Source organism: Sander lucioperca, chromosome 16, assembly GCF_008315115.2.
Source record: "Sander lucioperca isolate FBNREF2018 chromosome 16, SLUC_FBN_1.2, whole genome shotgun sequence".
NCBI classification, from domain to species: Eukaryota; Metazoa; Chordata; class Actinopteri; order Perciformes; family Percidae; genus Sander; species Sander lucioperca.
The window spans coordinates 5,672,514-5,698,465 of record NC_050188.1 but is presented as its reverse complement, the minus strand read 5'-3'; the positions used below and the strand labels follow the sequence as shown (position 1 = coordinate 5,698,465).

Here is a 25,952-nt window from a genome sequence, read left to right as displayed (position 1 = left end):
CATTCTTTTTTAATCTAGCTTTTCCTATTTCCCCAACTTTATGGAAGTGCGTTGCTAAACTGCTGGACAGCTGCCCTGATCACAATCAACTAAAACTAATTATTTTAAATGATCAGGCTTCATATTACATATTATCTATCTTTATTGAACTTTGCATATTGTTGGTTAAGATATTCCTGATCAAGCAAATCCTTAATGTCACTTCATCATTACCATCCATAGTTGGAAGTGTATGCAGAGGTTTCACATCAGTATTCAAATGTGATAGGAGTACATGGTGAGGTTATGCCAAGGCCATGATAGTGCCCTGGTTGTAACCAACCAGGGACCTGTGGTTTTAAATATTTGCATAAGCTGAACGCAGCTGTTTCCCTGGTAACCTGATGTTGTTGGATGAGGATAGAGAGAGGATTTGTGAGAACGGCAGTCCTGACAGGTTTCAGCAAGGTAAAGTTTGAATTAGCTTATGATTATGCTTTTTCATGGAACTGTGTCAACGGTGGGTCCCACATCTCCTGAGATTGTCATTGTCCCCAACACTCCTGTTGATTTGCACTGAATATTCTAAGAATAATGAATTCTAACCAGACAGTGGGACGTGCCCAAGAGCTCAGGGGTCGGCGTTGTTATTTTCCAACAGCCTGGTGCTGGTTGGGCAGTCACGTCTTCGTCAGTTCTGCAAACTTTTTACTGAATTTTCTATTTTCCAAATATTAGTTGCTTTATGTAGTTGACGTTGGACAGCTGGCTTAGCGTTTCCGCGGAGTCTTAAAAAGTCTAACATTTCAAAATCAAAATTTTAGCCCTGAAAAAGTATTAAATTGGCTGAAGTGTTGTGTTCTAGTTCTTAAATACACAACAGGTCTTAATTTTCCTATGTCCATGTAATGCTTTTAATGCTCAATGAATTTTTTTTCTTTCATTCTGTGGTGTTGTAGTTCTTTCTTTCTCTTGTCCACATATATTTGGCTGTATATGTACAGATCATTATTAGCCTACTCTGTGTCGCATTTATTCAATTTTAATAATTGTATTTACTTTGCAAGTGCTTTTGTGACGCTGCATTTCGTTGTACATTTATGTCGTGATATAGGTCTTAAATTACATTCATAAAGGTCTTAAAAAAGGTCCAATGGCATGAAAATGTCACTTCATGAAGTTTTTTAACATTAATATGAGTTCCCCTAGCCTGCGTATGGTCCCCCAGTGGCTAGAAATGGTGATAGGTGTAAACCGAGCCCCGGGTATCCTGCTCTGCCTTTTGAGAAAATGAAAGCTCAGATCGCCGATCTGGAGTCTTCCCTTTATGACGTCATAAGGGGAAAGGTTACCTCCCCTTTCTCTGCTTTGCCCGCCCTGAGAATTTGGTCCGCCCATGAGAAAGAGAGAGACATCATGGCTTACAAACAAGCAAAGTGGCAGTTGGTCTGCGGCCATCTCATGACTATGAGTTGCTCATCAGGATCAGGAAATCAACTTACTACTCTCCTCAAATGTTGGGGGGCCGGGGAGTTATTATGATGCAAAACGATACAGACAAACCTTTGCCGGTGGGTGAGCGAGGAGCTACGGGTGCTGGCGGCATGGAGCCCGGTGTATTTAAAAAAAATCTGCCTTGATTGTTTCATTATTATTTTAGGGAGTGATTAAATATCAGCTGAAACAAAATGAATAGCATCACTGCTGCCTCACATTGCTGTCCTCTTCCCTGTACTTTTTACAGCGACAATAACATTACCTTTCTGATGCTGCTGGAGGAAATTTGAGTCGTATGGCGCTCTTCGCATTCTGTGGCAATATTTTTACTGTCCTCCACCGCCTATAATAATTTGAGCTTGACATCCCATATCCCCCTTTGTCACAGATTCCTAATAGTTGGGCAGGTTGCTCACCCACTCTTTAAAATGTTTCCCATTCTAATTGCCACATCATAGGCGAACCCAAACTGTGAGTGGGTACAGTGCGTGACATTATTAACGCTGTGGGCCGAAATGTCAGGAACATCATTAAGTGAACCAGCTCAAAGCTGTTCCGGATAGGCTTTTGGTTTTGGGGTGGTTTTTAGAGCTGGTGAAGTTATTATGCCATACTATGCAAACTTATGTGCTTCACTGAGTAAAATAGAAATCCTTTTCCCTGTCAGCAGTGTCAGCTATTTTGGTCTGCATGCAGCGTGGTTGTTACTGTGCAGTTTTAGATGGTCTCACCCCTATCAGCTGTCAAATCAACACGGACTTGTCAACGGCCCCCTTGCTCTTCATCATCCAACGACAACATTAATCATCAAGTGCCAATAAGCACAGCAGAAACACGATGATGCCAAACTGTCTCAAGGCCACAACCAACCACGAAAGTGCCTCTTGGAAGTTGAAACACGGACAGACCGATCCAAAAGAAGGTTTATACCTAGGGCTGGGTATCGTTCAAAAATGTTCTGTACCGATACCAATATCGTGGCTTCGATACTGGTTCCCAAACGATACTTATTTTTGATGCCAATTTAATAAAACAAAAAGAAATGACAACATTACACATTACGGCACAAATCTTTTTATTTATTTTTCAGCTTCCTCTACGTGAGTCCCGTCTCTGTGTGTAACGTAGAGTTTTTCCTGCGTACCTACGCCACACAGCCAATGACAAACATTTCAATTGGGTTTTGAATGACGAGGCATTTTTCGATGCTCGATACTTCAGAGGCAATTCAGTCGGTGCCTAAAAAGTATTGAATTCGGTACCCAGCCCTATTTATAACATGCATCGACAAACTTTGTATAATCTCATCTACTCATACAGTATTGTTGCAAGCATATTGCCTCACGTTAAACTATTTTACAACAAGACTCCAGTAATAAACAGGTGTACAGGGAAAGTGCTGTACCGCTGGTTCCCCCACTTATCTGTGGAGACAGCAGACAGCTTACTCCCACTCAATACTTGATTTGTGTTTCACCACCTCAGCTAGATGTAAAGCTATCTTCGAAATGCTGTTTAACTTCTCACGGTTTCTCCTCATGTGGGCACCCTGGGGTGCCCAACTGATTGGCTCAGTGATTGGCAGCGAGGTGTACATACGAGAGGCAGTGCCAGCAGCACTCCTAATGGACATACTGCATCCAAATGCCCTCAAGTCATTTCTCAGCCGAGGCCACCAGGCGACTAAATAGCTCCCCCAGTTGACGGCTCACTTCCCTGCCACCAGGCAGATTCAACCGAAGCAGGGGTCAAGCCTCATTTTAAGGACAATTAGGCACAACCGGCTTCCATTTCATCACATCGTCAAAGTACTCGGTGACCCTTTGTACCCACCATTCGACCACCTGTCCCAGTTATGAGGAAAAACCACCTGAAGATAAAGCCACCTGGGATCCATGGGTAGATAATGAAGAAGAGAGAATGTGAAGCTAGTGGGACATGTTATTCACCACATTTCTTTCCAAATCAAGGCTGGTAAAAAATGAACGTCTTTGAAACAGACAGAGAAATTGATGTTGTGTCCCATACACGGGAGCTTTGCGCCCTTTCCAATTTGGCCGTAGGTAGGAAGATAATAAATGTTCCTGCTCATGTGCAAAAATGTGGAGCATTTGTTGTTCTTTTGTAACCTCAAGCCTGTCTGTCTTCATTTAAAGCAGTGTTTCTCAACGGGGGTCGTACAGCCCCCCCAGGGGGCGTTCAGAGGATGATTGTGGAAATGGGGGGCGTTGAGGTGCCTTTGGGGTGCGTTTGTTTTAAGGCGAGTTCACACCAAAGGTTCACAACAATACGAGTTTACACTTTAAACTACTTGCAAAAAACAGTGGTCTGCAACATTAAAACCTGCCAGTTTACGCCACTGCGACTGGACGAGACGGTGGATCGTAACTCTTCTTCTCTTTAGGCTTTGTGTGGTGCAGCGCCGTGCTGCCTTCATGGGAACGGGACATCAGAGTATCATCTTATATAAACTCTGTACTGCAGCGTTATGAATCGGTCTTGTCAGGAACTTTATAGTCTATATTAAACGTTAACATCATTTATCTTTAATAAGTCTATGAACATACTGTAGCTGTCGGAACATTTTTCATTCAATGATATGATTTTTTGATGATTTTTGATAACAATAGTAACAACAATAATAGGACTAATAACAACACTTAGAATTATCATAACAATAATAGGACCTACTCATTAATATTCAGGGCAATTAGCCTACATCTTATTTGGTGGGGGGGCGGTAAGGGACCTGGATAATGGATGGGGGGGGTGCTGGTCCCAAAAAGGTTGAGAACCACTGATTTAAAGCTACATTAACCACTAAATATTTGTCTGGGACAATACACAACGGGGCAGCAAAATGTAGTGTTTTGGATAAATATAAACATGAAGTAGCACTAAGAAATAAAGCACTAAGTAAGGACATAAAAATAGAGTTGTTGACGTCTCACCACACTTATAGAGATTGATACACCCATCATCCAGTCAGGTATGTAAAAGTGGGTTCATCCCATCTCGTCCTGGGTCAGCAACTCATGGTGTGGTGGCTGAGTGATGTAGCAGCTAGCGTGTCACATCTGCCTTGGTTTCAACTATTCAAACGCCATGTGTCCTATCTTCTTCCAGAGCGAATTGGAGTGGCATATACTAATAAACGTGTTGCCATTCAAGGAAACCTTACAGTATATCATAGCGTCCTTCGATTGCCTTTATGGTACTCGTGATATTACTGTTGCTGTTATATAGACAATATTTTTTCAACCAGATGGAAATCATTCGGATTAGAAATTCCTACTTAACTGTTTACATGGGCGCTAAATAAAGTGATCCAATAGGTTATGCGTTAACAAGCCCCATATGCAAAGTGGTTCCGCCCGCTGTGAAGCTTTATAAAAGTAAACTTTTAGCGGCGTGCCTGTTTTGTTTCCGGTCTAGCTAGATCCGGTGTGGTGTTGTAGTTTTTCTAACGTTACTAGTTGTTGCAACAGCATGTGCAAAAAACTACAAAGTTTGCCAGGCCAAAAAGAATGTTAATCTCGTGATAAAAAAATTGACGCCGTTAAAATGGGTTTGCGTTAACGCCGTTAATAACGTGTTTAACTGACAGCACTAATATATATATATATATATATATATATATATATATATATATATATATATATATATATATCTCAACCAAAGAGACATGGTCGGATTAAGCGTTTACATGGATATTGGCTGCTTATATTTTCCTATTGAAAAAAGGTTTACACCAGGCCTCTCAACCTGATTTGAAAATTCCTTCTCTGCATAGTGGTTCCATGAGGCATTTTCTATTTTGACTGGACTATTATTGTGATTATTAGTAGAATAGTAGGGTCCATGGTTACGCAGCAGAGAACAAAATGTCCAGTGGGAACCTGTAAGCAACTATGTTTGATTTGTAAACTTTATTTTCAAAAACCTTCGAAGGCTCTAAAAACAAATTTCCTGAGTCATCTTATTTCTACCAACAATGTGGTCCTACGTGCACACAACATTTTCTTTTTCTTTTCTTTCTTGGGCGCTTATAGGATTGTAATGCAAACAAGTCTAGGTGTTAATACATACAAAAATACTTTACAACTACTTCATGGGGTAGGGAATGTATAATAATACATAAGGAGCACATACATAACTAGTTTTTTTCAGGGTATTCCTGTCCCTCGAGCGGACTTTACTTAGATCCTTAAAGTCTTTGTGCTAAGCTAAGCTGTCAATGACCTGCCTCTGTATTGAATGTACAGTGATTACATTTTATCTTGTGTAATTCTCCCCTAAACAGCCTATAAGTTATATCCCAAAATGTTGCCAACAAAGGGAAGTTACTAGACCATGCAGCCTTGTACAGTTTTGAGAGCCCCCCCTGTCACTACCTACCTGTCACTGGGATGCTTTATCTTAGTATTCCTGTCAGGTGACTTGTCCCCGCCATCATCTCCTCAGCAAAATGTGTCAGGATCTTTATCTCAGTGCCAAAGCATTCCAAAAGCCTTCAGCTTCCCTCTTCATTCTCTTTTTTTTGTTTGCCCGTCATGCAAGTGTGACATTCAGATTTCACCTCTATTGTCAAAACGAATGTTGCGTTAGTATGGACGGATGTGATGGATGGTCCTCTGAGGCTTTGTTGTGACACAGCAAAAAAATAAATAAATTGAGTGATGGCATTCAAAGTAAAAGCCAGTCTAACACTGAGTCTGATATCCATGTCATATCTGTGATGCTCAGCTTGAAGCTCAGATTACATTCAGATCACAAGTATTTTTTTTAAAGGAGCATGCCGACTTATTGGGACTTTAGCTTATTCACCGTATCCCCCCAGAGTTAGATAAGTCCATACAGTGGCGCACACAAGTTTCTGAACCCATGCTAAAGTTGACTGAAAAGAGGAATAAAGAAATCATCTTTTGGAAATTGATCTTAATGCCTTAATTAAAAAAATGAGGAAAAATCCAACCTTTAAGGACACCAATTTTCTTTGTGAATGAATAATGTATCGTAAATAAATAAATGTTCTTCCTTAAAATACAGGGTGCATAAGTAAGTACGGGGTGTACTTATGCACCCTGTATTTTAAGGAAGAACATTGTTAAACATATGTTAAATTCCCATAGAGACAGGCAGATTTTTATTTTCAAAGACTAGTTATTTCATGGATCCAGGATACTATGCATCCTGATAAAGTTCCCTTGGCCTTTGGAATTAAAATAGCCCCACATCATCACATACCCTTCACCATACCTAGAGATTGGCATGGGGTACTTTCCATAAAATCATCTCTCAATGCAAATCAAACCAGCTATTAGGTTAACTGAAATAAAACCATGTCAATCTCTAGGTATGGTGAAGGCTATGTGATGATGTGGGGCTATTTTAATTCCAAAGACCAAGGGAACTGATGATAGAGAGATGATTTTATGGAAAGTACCCCATGCTAATCTCTAGGTATAGTGAAGGGTATGTGATGATGTGGGGCTATTTTACGCATGGAGATGAGAAAGGTATGTATGGACTTATCTAACTCTGGGGGATACGATGAATAAGCTAAAGTCCCAATAAGTCGCCGTGTTCCTTTAAAGATGAATCAAAGGCTGGTGAACGACAGCTTTGAGAGCTATACAGTAGGGCTGCACAACATATTGTTTTTTTTTAATCGTCATCGTGATATCAACTGGCGCAATAACCACACCGCGAAGGACTGCGACATATCGCGAAAGACGCACATAGATTTTGTGTGTTAGTGTAAAGAAAATGTCAGAAAACCTTTTTTCAGTGGTGCCTTTTATATCATTCATTCAACCTTTATTTATCCTCGAGAGATCATTGAGGGGCGACCCTCATTTTCAATGTCACGAGTCAGATTACAAAGACATACAGAACAACAACACAGAAAGTACAATCATAAGAAATATAGGAAGACAATAAAACATTCAGAATTGAAAAATGATTTGATAAATAAATTAGAATAAAAGGGATGCAAAAGAAAATGTAAAGCAGTTACAAGTAGAAGTTTGCAGATTCAAAACCAGATTTCTAAATTGTCCAAGAGGCACAATAGAGTTGATTTTAAGAAAGTTGCTGTAATTTGTTCCAGGAGTCGGGTGCACTAAAAGTAAAAGCAGTTTTTCCAAGTTCATACCGCGCTAATGGAACATGAAGTGAAAGCCAGTCAGCGGATTCAATTCAATGTTCAATTTGTTCAATAAAAGAATGTTGGAAATTATTTCCTTTCATTCAACAAGCAATACTTTGAATTTTAGTACACTTTAATTTGTTTATTTATTGCAAGTAATATCGTTATTGTGATATTCATCACATATGTTCCTCATATCATGCAGCCCTACTATACAGTCCTATTAATACAGGGTCTGCATTGTGGTTATAAGATTAGAACAAAATGTGAAAGAAACAAAATAACATCCACAAACAATCAGGGGGGTTACAAATAATTCATGATTAGACGGCTGGAAAGAGGCTTATTGCATCATAGCTCGCAGAAGGTGTGCATCTTACCTGCAATGATGTGCCACGTTTTGGTTCAGTGTCTGTGCAAGTGAATGCTTATTCTGGCATTAGAACACTGTATGGGCCAGGGACTCACTGTTTTACACCCTTTAACATGACTCCTGAGGGTGGAGGTCAAGCAGGATTGCCCCGTGTCTAGTGACCCGCGACACCAACAAGTGAAAGGTGACTTGGCGAAATAGGGGGTTGGTGCAGAATGAGCAATTGTAATTGGCTTACAATGAAGAAGGCAGCAATATTATGCACTGCCAACCCATATTTACACCCATTTCTATATAAAGTTGCTATTGCTTGTAAGGTTTGGTGGCACTAATCTGCAGTAATTTAGCCTGGGAAAACCCTGACGAACTTCCAGCAAATTTAAGATTTGCTCTGCAAGTCCATCTGTCCATGAGCCTATTCAAGCCCATTTCCAATTTTTCCAAATCGAGGCACCAATCACAACCGTTGAGGCGGGCTTTACACGATGACGATAGCCAGCGACGTTGAAGCGTCATCTCTTTCATCGCTCTGATTGGTTTTAGATCTATCCAATTGCGCCCAGAGGCATTTGAGCGGCGTCCGTTGGTGACTCCCCTTTGGAAATGGGCTGTGAATGAACCTTCCCCAGACCCACTCTCAGTTACAACTGAGAAGGGTCTGGTGTCAACCAGGCTAGCAGTAATTACCGTTTATGTATAGATCTTTTATGATCTCCCAATCCTGCTATGATGAATATCTTTGCTCTTGATGTAAAGCAGTTAATCATTTCCATTACTGGAGCTGCACTGGCTGGAGTACTTTCTCACAATGCTGCATTGTTACCTCAACACTTAAGGCCTGAAAGAGGATGGAGACTGGCTATTTTCTTTCTGAAAAAAATATAAGAGGCCTTTTTAATTCTCAGTGTGTCAATTCTGAGTGTGTTAAGGTGGGCTTATTCTTTGAGAATAATGTCCTCACAGATTCTAAGGAAATGATTTTGTACAAATTATTAAACCCCCAAACAAATATGTGATTTGGGGCTGTATACATAAAATGACTTACAACTATAAACTATTGATTAAGTAGTTGTGATCGGTGTCCTTGTAAAAAAGTTGGAACATTGAACTTGAAGCAAGACTATGTAACTTTTGAGAGAAGAAATAGCAAAATATTTCTCTTGATGAGTTGAATTTAAAAGAAGTGAAACCATAGAAATAGAATGGGGTATTTAATTGGCTGTGACATTCCCATTCAAAGCAACAGCAGGATGGTCAGAGCGGAGGCCATTTTTATGTGCACCGTTGCCTTGCGAAGAACTGTGACCGTATGCATGTGACGGTAACTGTGTTCAGTAATGCTGTTAGCTCAGGCTGTGTGCTGCTGCTGGCCTGCTACCAACACAGTCAGCTCATTAGCACGAGCTATTTTTAGCCCAGTGTGATTGAAATAGGGTCCTTAGGGGGGGCAAGAGCAGAGCCAGAGGATTGAACAGAGGAGGAGGAGGAGCTCAGGGTCGGCCCCGGTCTGAGAACGGAATAGAGAGCCGAAGTCACGCCCTTCTACTTCCGGTCCGTGGGACCTATCTTTTGAATAAATATGAACGGGAGTGAAGAGGAAAGACAAATTCTTTTTTGATCCCATTTGAATTGAGCCATGAATTACACATATGATGTTAATCAGTTTAATAGATAATTCCGCAAGTCAAGAAAGTCTCAGTTTATTGTTAAACTGTTGAAGTATAAGACTGTGAAAATACGTAATTAGAAAGACTACACGCTTCAAAGTCGCATGGATGACGTCTTACTCAAATAAGCAGAGGATCTTGCTTGTTCTTTTGCTTATCTGCTGAAAACACTTCACTGGATAAAACACATCAGGTAAGATAACATTACATGTGTTGTGGAACAGAGCTAAGCTAGCTAGCTAGCGAGCAAGTTGAGCATCAAGCTAGGTGACGTAAATTGTGTGAGACGAGAGATGTAGTTCACTGAGTGGTTTCACACAAAACTAAGTGGTCATATGACAAACCTACGGCTAACTGAGACTTTCTTCGGTTGAAAAATTATCTTTTAAATTGATGAACATATTTGTAATCCATGGCTCAACTCAAATGGGATCAAAAAATGATTTGCCTCTCCCCGTTCACTATTTCATATTCTTTCCGAATTAAGGTCCCATGAGGTCCACTGGAAGGGGCGGGACTTCGCCTCGCTATCGGGGTGCACCCATGGATGTATTAAGAGAACTGGATACAGTGTTCGGCGGGAAGCTCCGTATGTTCCAATGAGAGTGCTCAAAAGCGCATAAAGCAAACATGGAGCTCGGCTCTTCCGCACTGTTGGCCCATAACGCTGGTTGGCTCACGATGGGCATGCGCACTAGCAACAATTTGTTTGCGTTGTCGTAGCAACCGGTAGCAACATGCGCGTTCATGAGCTTCTCTGTCGTGTTTCTTACAAGTAGCGAACTCATGAACTCGCCGTTTTCATTGTCTAAAATATTCACTAACGTTAAACACTGTGTTTTCGTTGTTCCCTATCGTTTACATGCTTAGCTAAATAAACGATAGATGTATTTAGCTAGACAACCAAGGAGATTTAATAATTATGTTGTGCTACTAGCTAGCTACCTACTAACTAGCGCTAGCTAGCTGTTAGCCTGCAGTTTCGTGAACAAAGCTCATCCATGGCTTCAGCTCTCATCCACGTTACAAGCTTTACAGCATACAGCCCTCGGATGGATCATATGAGAGAACCAAGGCGATGTAATCACTGTCTGTAGTAACGTTATGTAGGCATATAGCTAGCTATGTATAGATATTAATACAGCCATGCTAGCTACCCCTGATGTTAGCAACCAGCTAGCTAGCCGATAGCCCGCCAGTTTGGGAAACGCTAATGACGTTACATCCACGTAGCTAACAGGCTTTACAGCAGCTACATACACCCCTGGGATGTATGTATCATGACTTCATAAGATAATACCATGGACGTATTAATAGAACACATGGTGAATTACAACCATTAGCTATATCCATTATTACAGCTAGCTACATGAGCTAGGGAGAACAGTTCTCTTAATACATCCATGGAACAGTCATGTGAGCGGGCGGGCGCAGTCCCGCGGCTCTGCTCGCGTCCACTATGCGCGTTCATCATGCCAAATTTAATAATTCTGGATTCGCTTCTAGTGAATGTTAAAAATGTTAAAAACGTAACGTTTTAAACAAGGACCCTTTCAGTGTTCGGGATGGTAAGTTGATATACCCAGAAACAAATTATCCGCTGAAATACAGACGTTTCTTTTGCCATGCAAAGTCTATGTGAAAAGTCTTGCTGGGCCATGGGGTGCAGTACCACCGTTATCCGCTAAGCCCATGGTGGCTTTTAGACTCGGCGCTCTTCCTGGGGGCTTGGGTGCACCACCAGTGTTTGCTAGCGTCACTGATACAATCACTGGCCCATTTTCACCTGGTATTAAAATCCTATCTAAGTGATCCTATCACAAGTGGACAGCTCTCAGTACTAGGGTTGGGTACCAAACTCGAATTACGTCGGTACTACCGAGGACCGATTGACTTTAAATCAAACGGTGCCAAATTTCGGTACCCGAGAGCATATAAGCGCGAGCTCATCTGTGATACAAACACACGCAGAGGTGTGGTGCGGACAAGGCGAAACAACGTTGACTTTGTTAAAGTCACAGTGAGTCAAGGCAATGCCGGTGAAGCGGTTGCAAGTTTGGTTACACTTTTCAAAACTCCACGCTGAAACCGTATATAACGGCGAGGCGAAAGCGGTCGTGGTATGGGTTGACGTTAGACTTCCTCTGTGACAGGCAGGCACCACTGTGATCACTGTGCCCTATTGAGTGACTGACAGGCTGACGTTGTAGGGCAAGGCAACTTTATTACTATAGCACATTTTAGCAAAATTCAAAACGCTTTACATAAAATAATAACATAATTATCTTTATCGGTTATCGGGCAAATAAAACGCTGATACAGATAATCTGCAAACTGCCAAAAAACGGCCCGATAATCCAACCCGCCGAGACCTCTGCGGGAGAGAAAGGTAGGTAATCCGGACAATCGTGAGTATTCCCGGTGGGCCGCATCACTTTTGGGCCAGTCGAGGGTATTTTTTGTTGACATTTGTCACGTTAGTTAAAGTAGGCGACACACATTCCGCATTCTGACACCGCAGCCTCTGCATGGGCTGTACCATGTGAGGGAGTTCTCCCCTCCCCTCCCAAATAGAGTTTGTTGGGTCCATAGCCCGTCTTTTCCAAAATGTTTTCTCAGGTAGGCGGCTACCGATAGCTGGGCCGCGCGAAGGTACTTATCCCCAGGATTTGTATCCCCTGGCCGCGGGAGCGCGTGTGCACTCAGAGCGGAGTTAAACTGCTGCACTTTGAATTCACCTCTTAACTGGAACAAATAGCAACGTGGAAGACTCAACAGGGTTTTCCATAGTAACAGGGGTCTCATTTAACTACATAAATACGTTTATCTGTTACATTAAGGCAACTTGTGAATTGTTTAATGCGTCGTTTAGTATGTGGATTAATCGACAGTGTTTTCCAAAGTTCCATATTGCCATGCACCTTAGCTACATAGGCCAACTGATGGGCCTATCTATGTGAGTCATGCAGGTTTATGAACAATATTTTTTCCTTTAATCTAGGCTACCTCAATCTGTCCATTCTTTGCAGGTGTGGTCTGGCAAGGAGGCCTCGTCTTTGCTAACCCGTCCCTCCCTGCCCTCTAACGTGATTTCTGTTTTAATTTAATTTAGTTTAATATGGATTTTCAATTAACTGCTTTGTTCACCTGTCTACCATATAAGTTACAGAGGGGATACACAAAATATCAGGCTGTTTTTCACAACACTGTTTTTTTTCATATAATGTGTATCCCCTAACATGCAAAGGGTCTGTCCTGTCATCATGTGAGTTATTGTCTGTGTTTACCAGGTCACAATAAACAACATGAGATAATATGGAGATGTCAAAAGTTACAGTTACAGGTTACAGAGATATAATTACACATTATATCAGGGGAAAAATGGCCTGATATAATGTGTATCCCCTCTGTAACTTTTGCTAGAAAAAAAGCAGACATCTCCATATTATCTCATGTTGTTTAATTAGTTAAGTTAATTTATCAACCTATCCTTGTGGAATAGTGGAATATTTTTGTTAACTTCTCAGCTTAAGTGAATTATTTGACCTTTACATTATTTGTTGAACCATGGTATTAATAAAAACTACAGAATAGTAAGAGCTGAACTGTTGCTTCATTTATCCAACTTCCACCACCATGGAAAAAGTGGGCCGGTCTTGGGCCTGAAACTCCTGGGCTGAAAAGTGGACCCGGCTCCGGCCCTGGCTCTCAGTACATTTGTAGTTTCCAACCAAATATCTGTGCTTTGAAGTTTTGCTTATAGGAGTCATGTTAAGTTGCTGCTGATAAAAACAGAACATTTCCTGATTTTGCTGTTTTGCAATAAAAGTTTAAATTACAAAATATCAGAGAATTTATAGGAAATTCCACCGTTCCACCGTTGTACAGCCGCTGCTTTGACCACTCAGGCTCGCCAGCTTACTCCACACTGACACAGCGCTGTGGAGGTAGGTCTGGCAATAAGAGACTACTAAATAGCAACAGCTAAAAAAGGTTATTGTATACCGGCGGTTGCCTTTTTTGGGCATCAGCGGGGAACAGAGCTCCCAACAAATGCGAGCAGGCAGCACCAGGACGAAGAAAAAAAAATACTGACAGTATGATAATATCCAAAACACACGATTCACTCTCAGTGGTTTCTGTGACGTGATAAATACTTTGAATGAGTACATAGTTCTGCTCATGAGTAGGCGGTCCTTAGGCGCAGCACCTAAGCTGTTTTGGACAGCACCAAAACCAAATGAACCTAAAATCAACGTGAGCATCAAAACTAACTAAATAACTTCTCCGTCCCCAGTGCACTTCTTTAGCAAGTTTTATCTTTAATCTTGTTCAATGGTTTTTATTTATCATCTGCTCTAGCTTTTCCACCGTTTTAGACACAGATAAGTGTTAAGTTTTAATTGGAAAACATAACATTTTCTTAAGGGGGGTTTGCCTTGCCAAATACTTGCACCTAAGTCTTCCACAAACCTAGGAAAAACACTGACTACTTTAATACCAGGTGGAAAAGGGACCACTGTTCCTCAAGAGGATCCAGTTGAGGCCATTAGTAACACACAGAGAGCTGCATGTAACACCGCACTCGACTGTTAAAAAGAAAAATGAGTTTGTGTATTTTTTCAACGTATGGTCACCGTATTAGAAACCCGTACTATTAATACAAATGTGTCAGAATATATACATGCACTACACTGGTTGTGTTTATTGTTATAAAGCAATATGTCACCCACTGAAATGTTTTTCATGCCTTTTTAATTGTTTGTGGACAACAATGTGCTGTGGCAATATCAGGCCTTGGAAACACAGGCAATATTGTTAAAAGGATTTGCTTGTTTGCTTTGTTGATACTAATTAAAAGATTAGAACAACCCCAGCCTTTTCCTTTAACAAACAGTAGGGCAACAGCAAGTGAAGCAAACAATGCAATAGAGAAAACAGACTTTAATGGACATGGGGCTCCAACCAGTGTCTTTGCTCAGAATCAGAGAGATTTCAGTCAATCAATTTAAATGAGATTCATATCAACATGCTGTTCCTTTCATTCTGTTGCCAGCGCAGCATGTGTCTGTCTCTTGCCTGGATTGTAGGGCTGTTGCACTTCCTCCACATGCAAAGCAGACTGGATCCACTGGGATGACAAATAGCGGGGGGAAATGGTTTTCAGAGAGGATATCAGGATTTTAATTTGCAGCCTTTACATTGCAAGCACGCTTTGTGAGAGACTCCATTAGTCTTCTTCTTTTGAATATAGGCATGTGTCTTCATAATATCAGGTGACTCATTGTGAGCTGTTTGTCATAGAATACATATTGTTATTAACCTGTTGTACCTCTACTATACAACATATAATGAGCTACAATACAATAAGCTAAGAATAATGAAGGACATTTATTGTGAACATGACTACAGGTCTACAGCCATAGGGATCACCTAAGTTATAACGGTTATAGGAACTGACACTGTCAGTTATAACTATTCATCCTGGCGGGAACTTGAATGTCTGTACAAAATGTCATTGTAATCCATCTAGTAGTTGTCAACACATTTCACTCAAAACCGCAAATGTGAACCTCATGGTGGTGCCAGAGGAAAAACCTGGGAATCACCAAAGTTAGATGGATTCATCGTCTGGTAACCATGAATGTCTGTACAATACTTTATACCAATCCACCACTGATCTTGAGATATTTCACAGGATAATTGGAAATGTTGACCCACTGTTGGGCGCCAGATGACAAGTCAGCACCATGAATGTCTGTAGCAAATTTCACGGCAATCCATCCAATAGTTATGAAGACATTTCACTAAAAACTCAAAATGTTCAGGGGGTTGCCGGAGTCATTAGGATCCATCCTCTGGGAACCATGAATGTCTGTACCACATTCCATGGCAATTCAATTAGATTCAATTCAATTGTATTTATAGTATCAAATCATAACAACAGTTCCAGACACTTTACAGATAGAGTAGGTCTAGACCACACTCTATAATTTACAAAGACCCAACAATTCCAGTAATTCCCACAAGAGCTCCCAATAGTTGTAAAGACATTTCAGTAAAAAACCCAAATGTCATCCTTATGGTGGCTCTAGACAAAAAGCCAGACTATCACCAAAGTCAGTAGGTTTCATCATCTGGAGAACATGAATGTCTGTACAAAATGTCATGGCAATCCATCCAATCGTTTTTCAGATACTGTGTTTCAGTCTGGACCAAAGTGTTGGACCAACCAGCATTGCCATCCATAGAGCCATGCTGCTAGCGTGGCTAAAAAGAATAGCATTCAAATATTCTAGATCAAGAAAAAATAATAGTAGTATATGTATGACATAAAATATACCGAGGATATGAAATAAAGCCCATGCAGTTTGGGTTAAGTGAAAATTTAGAATTAAGGTGCTTGGTCTGCAATGATGACAATCCTCTCTAATGTGCCCATCTCTCTTTGCTCAGTGTGCTGTGCTTCTGTCATTAGGTTGTAATAGGCCAGACGTCTAGCCAGCAGGCTCCCAATCATTCCACTTGGCACTCCACCACAAGAGGAGATAAAGAGTGAAATTTTCTGGATAGGCACAGCCAGTACCTCCATCAGCAATATGTGGAGAGATGATATAGGCCGCATAGGAAGAATAGCGGGACCTTGGATGCTCCCTTTACCCCGCTTTAGCCCATTGGCTGAGTCAGCTAGTGTTCTCTCACCATAAACTGCCACTTTTAATTTCCCCATCCTTCCCCCACTTGGCTGCTTCTCCTGTGCCCCCCCCACCCCTCTCTCCACAGAATACCTCGGAGTAATTCTGTGTCCACTTTTCCCCAGTGACTGTGGAACACCGCCAGCAAATCCCACCTCCTTCACCCAACCCACTGCGCTCTCCTCCCATACTGTTTTAGGATGAGACATGTTTATTCCGAATCGTCTGTTTGGAGCCACCAATCACACCCTCCTCCCCCTCAGGCTTTCTCTCCATTTTACACTTCCATTTCATTAAAGAGCACAATGGCTGTGCTGCTGAGGTGCATTTATTATCTTGCCGTAATGACTTTTGATGCATTGATCTCAAAAACACACCAGTTTTGCTAATGGAATGGCAGGACACGACATGCTGGCTGTGACTTTTGACCCCAATCACACTTTTCAAACGCTTTTAGTGGATCACAGTTCTTTTTTTTTTTTTTCCTTCTTTTTTTGGGTGCTGAATCAGCCCTTCATAGTAGTACACTGTCAAACCAGCTTGATCTACATTTATAACCTTTCCTTCCCTTGTTATTTTGCAGACTTTGGAAGCAGTGCTGAACTTCAAGTATTCGGGGGGAGCAGGCAAAGTGGAGGGCTATTACAGGGAGCTCTCTTTGGGAGTCCATGTTGACGTGGAGCCGTCTGTATTCTTTACCAGAGTCAACACCCTCCCTGCAACCAGGTAACAGACGGAATGTAATGTTTTTGCTATAGCTCATGTTTTACGTGTTTGATGAAAGTAATGGGTCGCTGTAATTATTCCTGCTCTCCGTACTGGCCACCTTCACACAGTGACTGCCATGAAGGAAAATGGGGTACAAGATCCATGCTGCTTGTTCCATGCGAACAGTGCATTCCAAAGGCTGGGTTAACCAAATCAAGTGGGTATATTCACCCTGGCAGTCATGCTAGGTAGGTTTATATCTGGTGTTTTGTCCGGGCAACAACTATATCTCTGGAAAACACCCACACTACTCCTTTCTTACAAAGGTATCGCTTCTCAGCCAGAATGGACAAGTGGATTGTTTACAGCAGCCAATAACTCTTTGAACATACAGGTGGTTGTATTAGGTTCAAGTTGAAAAACTTTTATTTTATGTCCCTTTTCAAGGAAGGTAATTATTTATAAGATTGGATTAAAATATGATGACGCACATTCACCCATGCATCACATGTACTCTGCAGCTACATTATGCAGCAAATGCTTTGCTCAGTATATCTTCTGTTGTGGTTAGCTGTAGTGGGACTATTCCACTAAATATTTAAAGTAAATGTATGTAAAAACAAACAAACACATAACCTTTGTTTACAGCTTTTTAGTTTTTCAAAACTTTCAGCAAAAAATGTGTACCACCTGTAGGCTTTCTCAGGTTTTTATTTTTGGCCACTTGGGGGCAGTGCAACAATCTGTAAACACAACACTGACTTATTATCAACTTATAACGTTGATATGGCAGACATGACTGTCAGTCAGTCAGTCAGTCAGTCAGTCAGTGCTGTCTCATTGATATTTAAACATTTTAGCTCACCAGCGATGGGTGAACTATTTCAATTCAATTTTATTTATAGTGTCAAATCACAGCAGGAGTTATCTCAGGACACTGTACGGATAGAGTAGGTCTAGACCACACTCTAGACCGCAACTATTGCTCTGTTTCAGTTTAATTACTTCAGAATGGGTTGGTAAAGCAGCATTTGTCGAGCAATCACTTGCTATAGAACCCAGTGTCTATAATCTGAAAAACCTTTAACCCTGCATGCCATTTTTGTGTGTATCTGGGCTTTTTATTTGTAAATTTAAAATCAGTCATTGGCAGAAAAGATAGCAATACTACTCGACCTTCATTGGGGTGCCAGGAAAGCTAAGGCAAATCTACCTCACAGCCGCTCTTGTTTCAATAATTGGTGATACATATCGATTCCAAAGGCTCACTCTATCTGACATACGTTACAAATGCAGCTATTTTTCTCTCTCTTGATTCGGTGAATAGATATCGACCTTCTCTTTAACCACTGCAGCAGCAACGCTCACTATGACATTATTGCTACCAAAACTAGAGGACTTAGAAATGGTATTTTTCACCGACAGGCCGGATAATGGCTGATGTGAATGGATATTTAGTCTTTTTCTCATGCTCTTACATACTTTCTCTTCATGCACATTACTTCATACATTACTGTGGACACCATCACACAACCTCTCTCTCTCTCTCTCTCTCTCTCTCACTCACACACACACACACACACACACACACACACACACACACATTCCCCGTCTACCTTAACTCCACTTTTCAGCTCCCCAACTCTGGTGAAAAAACTCCAAGCCAGGGGAGACAGATCGTAGCCGAGTAATAGCCACTTGAGGTGAATCATTAGCTGTAATAATATCTGCAGTTGAAGCCATCCATCTTGGCTCAGCGCGGATACGTATGCTCACATAGAGATGGTGCACGGGCTGCTATACTGTACCATCACCCTGTCATTCATTGCAATCTTACCTCTACTGCACCCATAGCACATTCTGCCTCATCACACTGGCCCAAGTAAATCTTATTTGAAATGTGTTGAAATTGAAGGCCTTGGAAAGGATTAAAGAGCTGCCTGCAGGTCTTCTTAAATCAAATACAGTATATTTGTGTAGTATAGTATTGTATACAGTGTGACTTTTAATTGCTTAAGAAAAATAGAAGTAATGTAGGAAAATCAACATCAATTCTTTTCTACTTTAAGCATTTTATTAAAGGTGCTCTGAGCGATGTTGGGTGACGTTACTTCTTGTTGACGTTTGAAGTATTGTCAAACAAAACGGAGGCTAGCTCGCCCCTCCCTCCTCCTCATCCCGTCCCCTCCGCACGCTAACAACCCAACCCCCACCCCCAAAATCCTTCTTGTCGGTTATTGGCTGGAACTCTGTTTGTTATGTTTGGTGGTGCAGGTTAGCACAGTTTGTTTTTTGTTGCCATTTGTGGAGCCTGGGCTGTCTACAGAGACTGTTTTTAACAGTGTGTTCAGGGGACAGGCAGCTAGCGGATAGTGAGGAGATGTTTGCTGTATGTGACAAAAAATGTTACGCCTAAAAAAACGCATCACATCGCTTAGAGCACCTTTAATATTATATATTATATTATAAGGTAGAGGTTTTGTACGGCTGCTTGCGTGTGAACGTAATTTAACATTTAAGAGGTCTGGCTTCATTTCTTAAATAGCAAGTGTCTTTTAGGAAGACATGTTTATACTCCAAGTAAAGTTCTCTAAATGTTTGCGTTTGTATTAAAACTCAGGTATTACATTAATACTATCGAATCATTTTTGACGATAACACAACCCTAATCCTGCCAGAAGTGATAGCTGTGAAAGCACTGGCCAAAATTAACAAAACAAATCCCTTAAACCCTGACATTTCTGACATTATCTCTCTAAGGCTTAAATATGAGAGGTCGAGATGACCTTACTACTCAAACTGACATTAGGGAAACTTTTTAGAAATCAATCGCAACCATTCACAAATCCAGTTTTCATTATTTCACGCTTTTGTACACACAAATTCTCCCCTGGAGGGATAGACATTAAAGTCCCGTCTCACACTTAACTTGTTTTGATTAGTACTATTGAACTTCTTCTTGGCTGCAAGTTAAAAGAGAATTTGTAAGTGGTTGTATAAAATTGCTCAATAATACAGCAACTTATCCTTTCAATCTGTTTTTGTGTTTCTCTGTCTGTCTGTCGCTCCCTCCCTCTCTACTTATCTATCCACCCATTTCTCTGTCTCTCTCTCTCTGTTACTTGTTGAAAGTCCTTTTTTCTTGTACTAGTGTGTGATTTAGCTGTGTCCTCACTTTCAAAAATGTGCTTTAGTACAGTATCTGCTAACAGTAACGGAGAGGAAGAATACATTCCCACTGTGATGCAAACATTTTCTCTCCCTCATTCATTCTTCTTTTCCTTGTCTCATTATCTTGCTCCACATGGCATGCATTTTCTGTTTCCTCCTCTCCCTTTTACTTGCACTCTATCTCTTTTATCCTGACTCTCTTTCTCTACTTCTGCTGATCTTTTCATTTTGTCTTCACCTCTCTTTCTCTCTATCCACCATCATCCATTCTTTGCGTTTCTCTCATCTCTGCAGCACCCTTCTCCCAACCTCTCTTTAACTTTTCCTCCCTTACACTTTTATTTTTCTTCCTTTACCTTTGCAGTATTCTTATTTTAAATGTATTTAGACAGTACGCTATTATGACATGGAGGCACTCTCCAGTTTCCATAACCCAAATAAGTCAGAAATATTGAAAGACATATTTGACTTTAACACATCCTTATCAAACTATATCAGCGTAAAATGGCACAGTCTTTGCTAAAAAGAAAAAAAAATAGCCACAAGGGTGTTGCATCATATTACAGGTTGACATCTTCTGTAGGGCTGGAAGGGTTCGTGCATTTGTGCCAAACGTCCGTCACGGTATGGGGGGTCACTGTCTGGCGCACGCAGTCGCACCCAGAATACACAGTATGTAGATTGATGCATGTAACGTGGAATCAAAGTTCACACGCACAAATCCCGCACGGAAACTTTGAGCTGTACGCCGTTAGCTACATTTAGCACAACAAGCTGATTGGCAGGCCAGTCAGTCACACTGTGGCGACCACAACTAAAAAGCCGGAGTTGGAAGACCAGCACCGGCTACAACAGCTACAACGTCAGCTACGACAGCACTGGAGAGCGAGTTGTCTATAAGACAAGGATGGTTTTATCGGCGTATGTTAATGTAAGCACATCCCACATGCCAACGCACATTCAACAGCATCACCCAGATGTTCCGATCAAAATCCTATCCTAATGCAGACCTTTTCATTTTTAATTATTCTATTTATTTTGTACTATTCATAGCTTATGTGATGCTTAACATTGATAGCCTTTTGTGTCCTGTTGCCTTTTGGGAAAGCGTTTGTTCATTGTTCGCACAGTGTCCCATGTCTTCTAGGACTCCACCGTCTCTAACACTACCGATGATTTCTACCTGCATGCAATGCAAGGATATTAAAATATAAGCATCCAGTGTTATGTTCACAACAACACAGATGTGTGTGTAGGCATTTAACATCTCCCTGGTGCTGGTTATGTAAAACATAATCAAAGTACCCAGTGGAATTGATATGTCTAATCGGGCTTAGACAATGTGCATCACTCCAATTACCAATTGCAGACTAAACACATACCTCACATGGAGATGAGGCCTTCATACTGTACATGCCAGCTGTTGTGGATGACAGATGCTGGTAGAATTCAATATTAATCTTTATTCTACACCACCTGGCATCCCTGCCATAATCAGAATAAAACAGTGAAATTAGACGTATCTACTGGTTGAAATATGTATGGTAAAGTTGAAACGGTCAAGCAAAACATGAATAAAACATTTTTCTGGTTTTTTTTTGGGTAGGTTTGTGTGTTTTTGCCTTCACCAATTAAAGGGACAGAAATAGCAGATAACTCATGTGTGCTGTTCTGAGTGCACTGTTGACCTGCTCTGAGCTGGCAGCTGGCATGACATGTGGTTGATCTTTGTCCCAAAATTGCAGCGCACTGCTGGATTGCCAGTGACACCTCCCTTACTGTGCTTCTCCTCCACCCATGGTGCATGACAAGTCACAAAAATATCCAACATGTGAAGGCAAAGAGAGAGAACTCACTGCAGCTTTCTGTCTCAAACCCTCCCTCCCTACTCGTTATTCTTTCCATCCGTCTGTCACTCTGCCGTTAGTGCCCAATGACACCAGAAAATGCCACAATGAAAGTTATTTGTGCGTCCTCACAAATTAATTGGAGCTGGAAGCTTGGTAGTACATAAGGTAGTGACCACTTGCTGCGCTATTTGGCAAGCTTTTTCAACTGGCGAGCTTACCACGAACATGCTAGCTAGTAGGGCTGCATGATATGAGGAAAATATGCGATATGCATGTTGTTGAATGTTTAAAAAAAAAAAAATAAAAAAAAAAATATATATATATACACACACACACACACACGCTTGCAAAAAAGGACAGAAGGGGAGTTGTATTCAAGGCAAATAAATTAAAATATGAAAAAATATAATATTGAAGTGTTTAGTTGAATAAATAATACTCTAGCTTTCATCTCTGTGTGCATAGGCAATATTTTTGTGTGCGTGTGTAGGCAACGTTTGCAAGTGTGTGTGTGTGTATAGGCGTGTGTGTGTATATATATATATATATATATATATATATATATATATATATATATATATATATATATATATGCTCGCGCTCTACCAACTTTTTCTTTTTTTTTTTAAACGTAAGAACATTCCTTACATAACATTCAAGACTAATGACCCAAACATAAGTATTTTAACCCAAACCATGATCGTTTCCTAAACCTAACCAAGAAACTAACTAACCCAGAGTTAGATAAGTCCATACATACCCTTCTCATCTCCGTGAGTGTCGTAACTCTGTCAGAGGCACCCACCGCTAGCCTAGCTTAGCACAGATCATGGACAGACTTCTGCTACTTGGGCGGAGTGATATGCTTGCAGCACCTGAGAAGCGCCCTGGTGAGGAGCAGAGAGTAGCAGCGCTTCTCCTTTCTGAGAATATAGTTCCCAGTATGTATACTGTTAGAAGATGGCTGTGTCTCATGTGACCTTGTTATTTGTACATGCTGTGACTATACAAATCACAACGTGTAAATAGGAACATGTTGGCGTTATTTTGTCACTTATTGGGAGCAGTAGGCTAGATGGAGCCGGTTACCTCCAGGATCTGGGCTAAGCTAGGCTAGACAGAGTTACAACACGCACAGAGATGAGAAGGGTATGAATCGACTTATCTAACTCTGGGGGATACGGTGAATAAGCTAAAGTCCCAATAAGTCGGCGTGTTCCTTTAACACAACAGTATAATCCACTACAACACAAATCAAGGCCTTAAAAAAGAAACATTTAAAGTTACAGGTAGGAAGTATTTCTTACAGGGCTACTGTGATTGTACCTCTCTCTCTCTCTCTCGCTCTCTCTCTCTCTCTATCTCTCTTTGTTGTGCTCTCTCTCTCTCTGACTCTCTTGACAGACGTACTTTCTACTTTGTCTTGAAATGCTCTCTCCTTTCCCTGTCTCGCTGTTTCACAGTTCCTCTGTCCGTTCTTTTCATCTTAATCTCTTTTTTCCCCTTTTGCCTCCCTTTTATTGTCTCTCTCTTGTAACCCTAGTATGCATTTTAATACCTTGCATTTTAATACTTTGCATCTTGCCTATGGCGTCTCTTTCCCACCATAGTCAGCGCAGACCCTACCTTCTCTCCTCTCTTGCTTTCTCACATTGGTACACAATGTAAGGTGACAGATCTGTTAAAAGAAGTGACTGAGAGCCAGGATGTGTGAAATCCTCAGTGATCCATACTTTACAGGGACCCGTTAAAATCCCGTTCGCTCAGCATGGTGTCGTCATGGAGAAATGCATTGCTCTACTGGGGGGAATCCATGATCATGTGTTTTTATGAAAGTGTACCTGTGCATCATCTATAGCATCGTTAGTAATTGCAGCAGGGTATGAAGGAACCCCTCTGCTGTTTTGCTGCATTCAGCTTATAAACAGTTTTTATTAAAACTACTAGAAAAAGACCCCAAGGAAACATATAAATACATTTTATTTCTATGTATGAAAACCTTTCACTTCACGTCCTGTTGATCATCTAGAGTAATGAGAGTTTCTTGACAGAAATATTATTTTTGAATCTTTTAATTGTTAAATGCTTAAAGCACTACAAATATAAGTCCATTATCTTTTTATTGTTTCAGGGTGGAAGCAGAGATCTCTCAAGGAGAAAATATGTTTTCGGTGAACTGGCTCTTTAGTGAGTGACTATGATTTGATTTGAATTGATTATTTGACATGGTGCACATACTGACAGCCATTACCCAATTAGCTACTTCTCACTTGTTATGACATCTTTAAATGTGGACATAAAGTTAGAGTCAACCGTGCTTTATTGGCTCCCGTAGCTAAAAATAGCCCGTTATTGGCAGTATTCTAAATTCAACCAGACTAATCAAGGCCATTTCATTCTGTGTGCAGGGAAAATGTCACGTTTGTGTGCCGGAGTAGGGCTGCAAAATCGACACTTATTGATCCCAGATTTGCAGAATTGACTGGGGTGTGGTGCCCAGCTCTGACCTTTGCGTTTTTGCCTCCTCTGTTTTTGCCTCCTCCCACGGTGCGTGTCCCACTACCTCACAATGACAGTGTTCCCACTCCCAACTAATGCCAGACCAGTGTCAGTGTTGATTTGCTCTGTATTGTTGATGTAGGAACAGAGATGATCAGACTGTGGCCCTGGTGCTTGTCAGTTGTGTATTGATGAATCTGCTTGTTGTCTTGGCATAACAATTGTGTGGCACTCTACTGCAACAAGGTCCATTTTTAAAATCAATAGTAGCAAAACGCTGACCTCATAGTTCTTTTGTTAGTGTGGTAGTGTTCTCAGAAATAGACAGTGGCATTCATTAACTTGTTTTTTCTCCCCGTGTTACGCCACCAGCTGTACCTGAAATAATCAGTAGGAAAGGTCTTCTGTGTTCGAGCACTGTCTCCTGCATTAATTTGCACTTCTTAATTTGCACTCAGGTGCACATGTTGGTGATGGTAAATAATCCCTACAGTACTTCACACATACATGCAGCCAAAGTTATTTCATGCTTCATTAAATGTGCATGAGGCACAAGTATTGGTATTTTTATTGATGGATAATTTGCTATGCACACTATGAGCAAGGGAGAAGGTTCGATATGTCTTTACTTTGAAACACCGGGGATAACTTGGTTCGCTCGTCGTCTCACTCAGCTCTTAAAGAGGAATTTCAAAATTCACAGACTGAGATGAAGACAAGCAGTCTGAAACCCTATTGGCGGTTTTGAATTATTTAGTTAGCTTAGATCCCGCTGCCCTGCGTAGTAGCTCAGCAGAATACTTATCAAAATGACTCAGTGTTGTGACTCAGTAACCTCTAGATCAAAAGCATGAGCTTCAGATTTTTGTCTACGGACATTCTGTAGCAGTCTCAGCAACAGTTCTTCAACAAAGGTGTTCAGCATCATTTCAGGCTCCTGCTGTGGAATTTTAACTTCCATCAAAAGGTTCAACTCCACATTGCCTGTGCCTATATCCCTGGCTCCTTGCCTTCAGTTTATCCTGGGTACTTGAGCAATGAGCCCCGTGTTTGTTAACTGGGTGATCTGATTGATCACCTCAGCTAAACGGCCTGGCCTATAAATCAGTACTTCGCCCCACTCAGCACGTTAATCATGTCTGCCAACGAAGACAACGAGACAATTAAAGAAACATGGGTAGGCCTTAAAAAATATGCTCCTTTATTTGCCACCACAGTTTATTAGGGACTTGGGCTCAAGCTCAACTTAAGCTTCCATTTACCCTGAGATTTAAGAGACAAGGAGCTATGGGGGGGGCTTAGTGTGACCTGGAGGGAAGATGGAGTGATGGGCAGCATTTATCCAATGGATATCAATTATAT

At 41.1% G+C, this 25,952-nt stretch overlaps 1 protein-coding gene across 4 annotated transcripts in view; it reads left to right on the top strand.

Moving 5' to 3' along the window:
• Window positions 1-25,952, top strand: part of trappc9 (trafficking protein particle complex 9) — a 278,262-nt gene that overhangs the window by 120,206 nt on the left and 132,104 nt on the right. For all 4 annotated transcript variants that reach the window (XM_031278503.2, XM_031278502.2, XM_035992820.1 and 1 more), the window contains one exon: window positions 16,946-17,088. In XM_031278503.2, coding sequence (XP_031134363.1) covers window positions 16,946-17,088 — 143 coding nt within the window. The remainder of the gene's footprint in view (window positions 1-16,945; window positions 17,089-25,952) is intronic.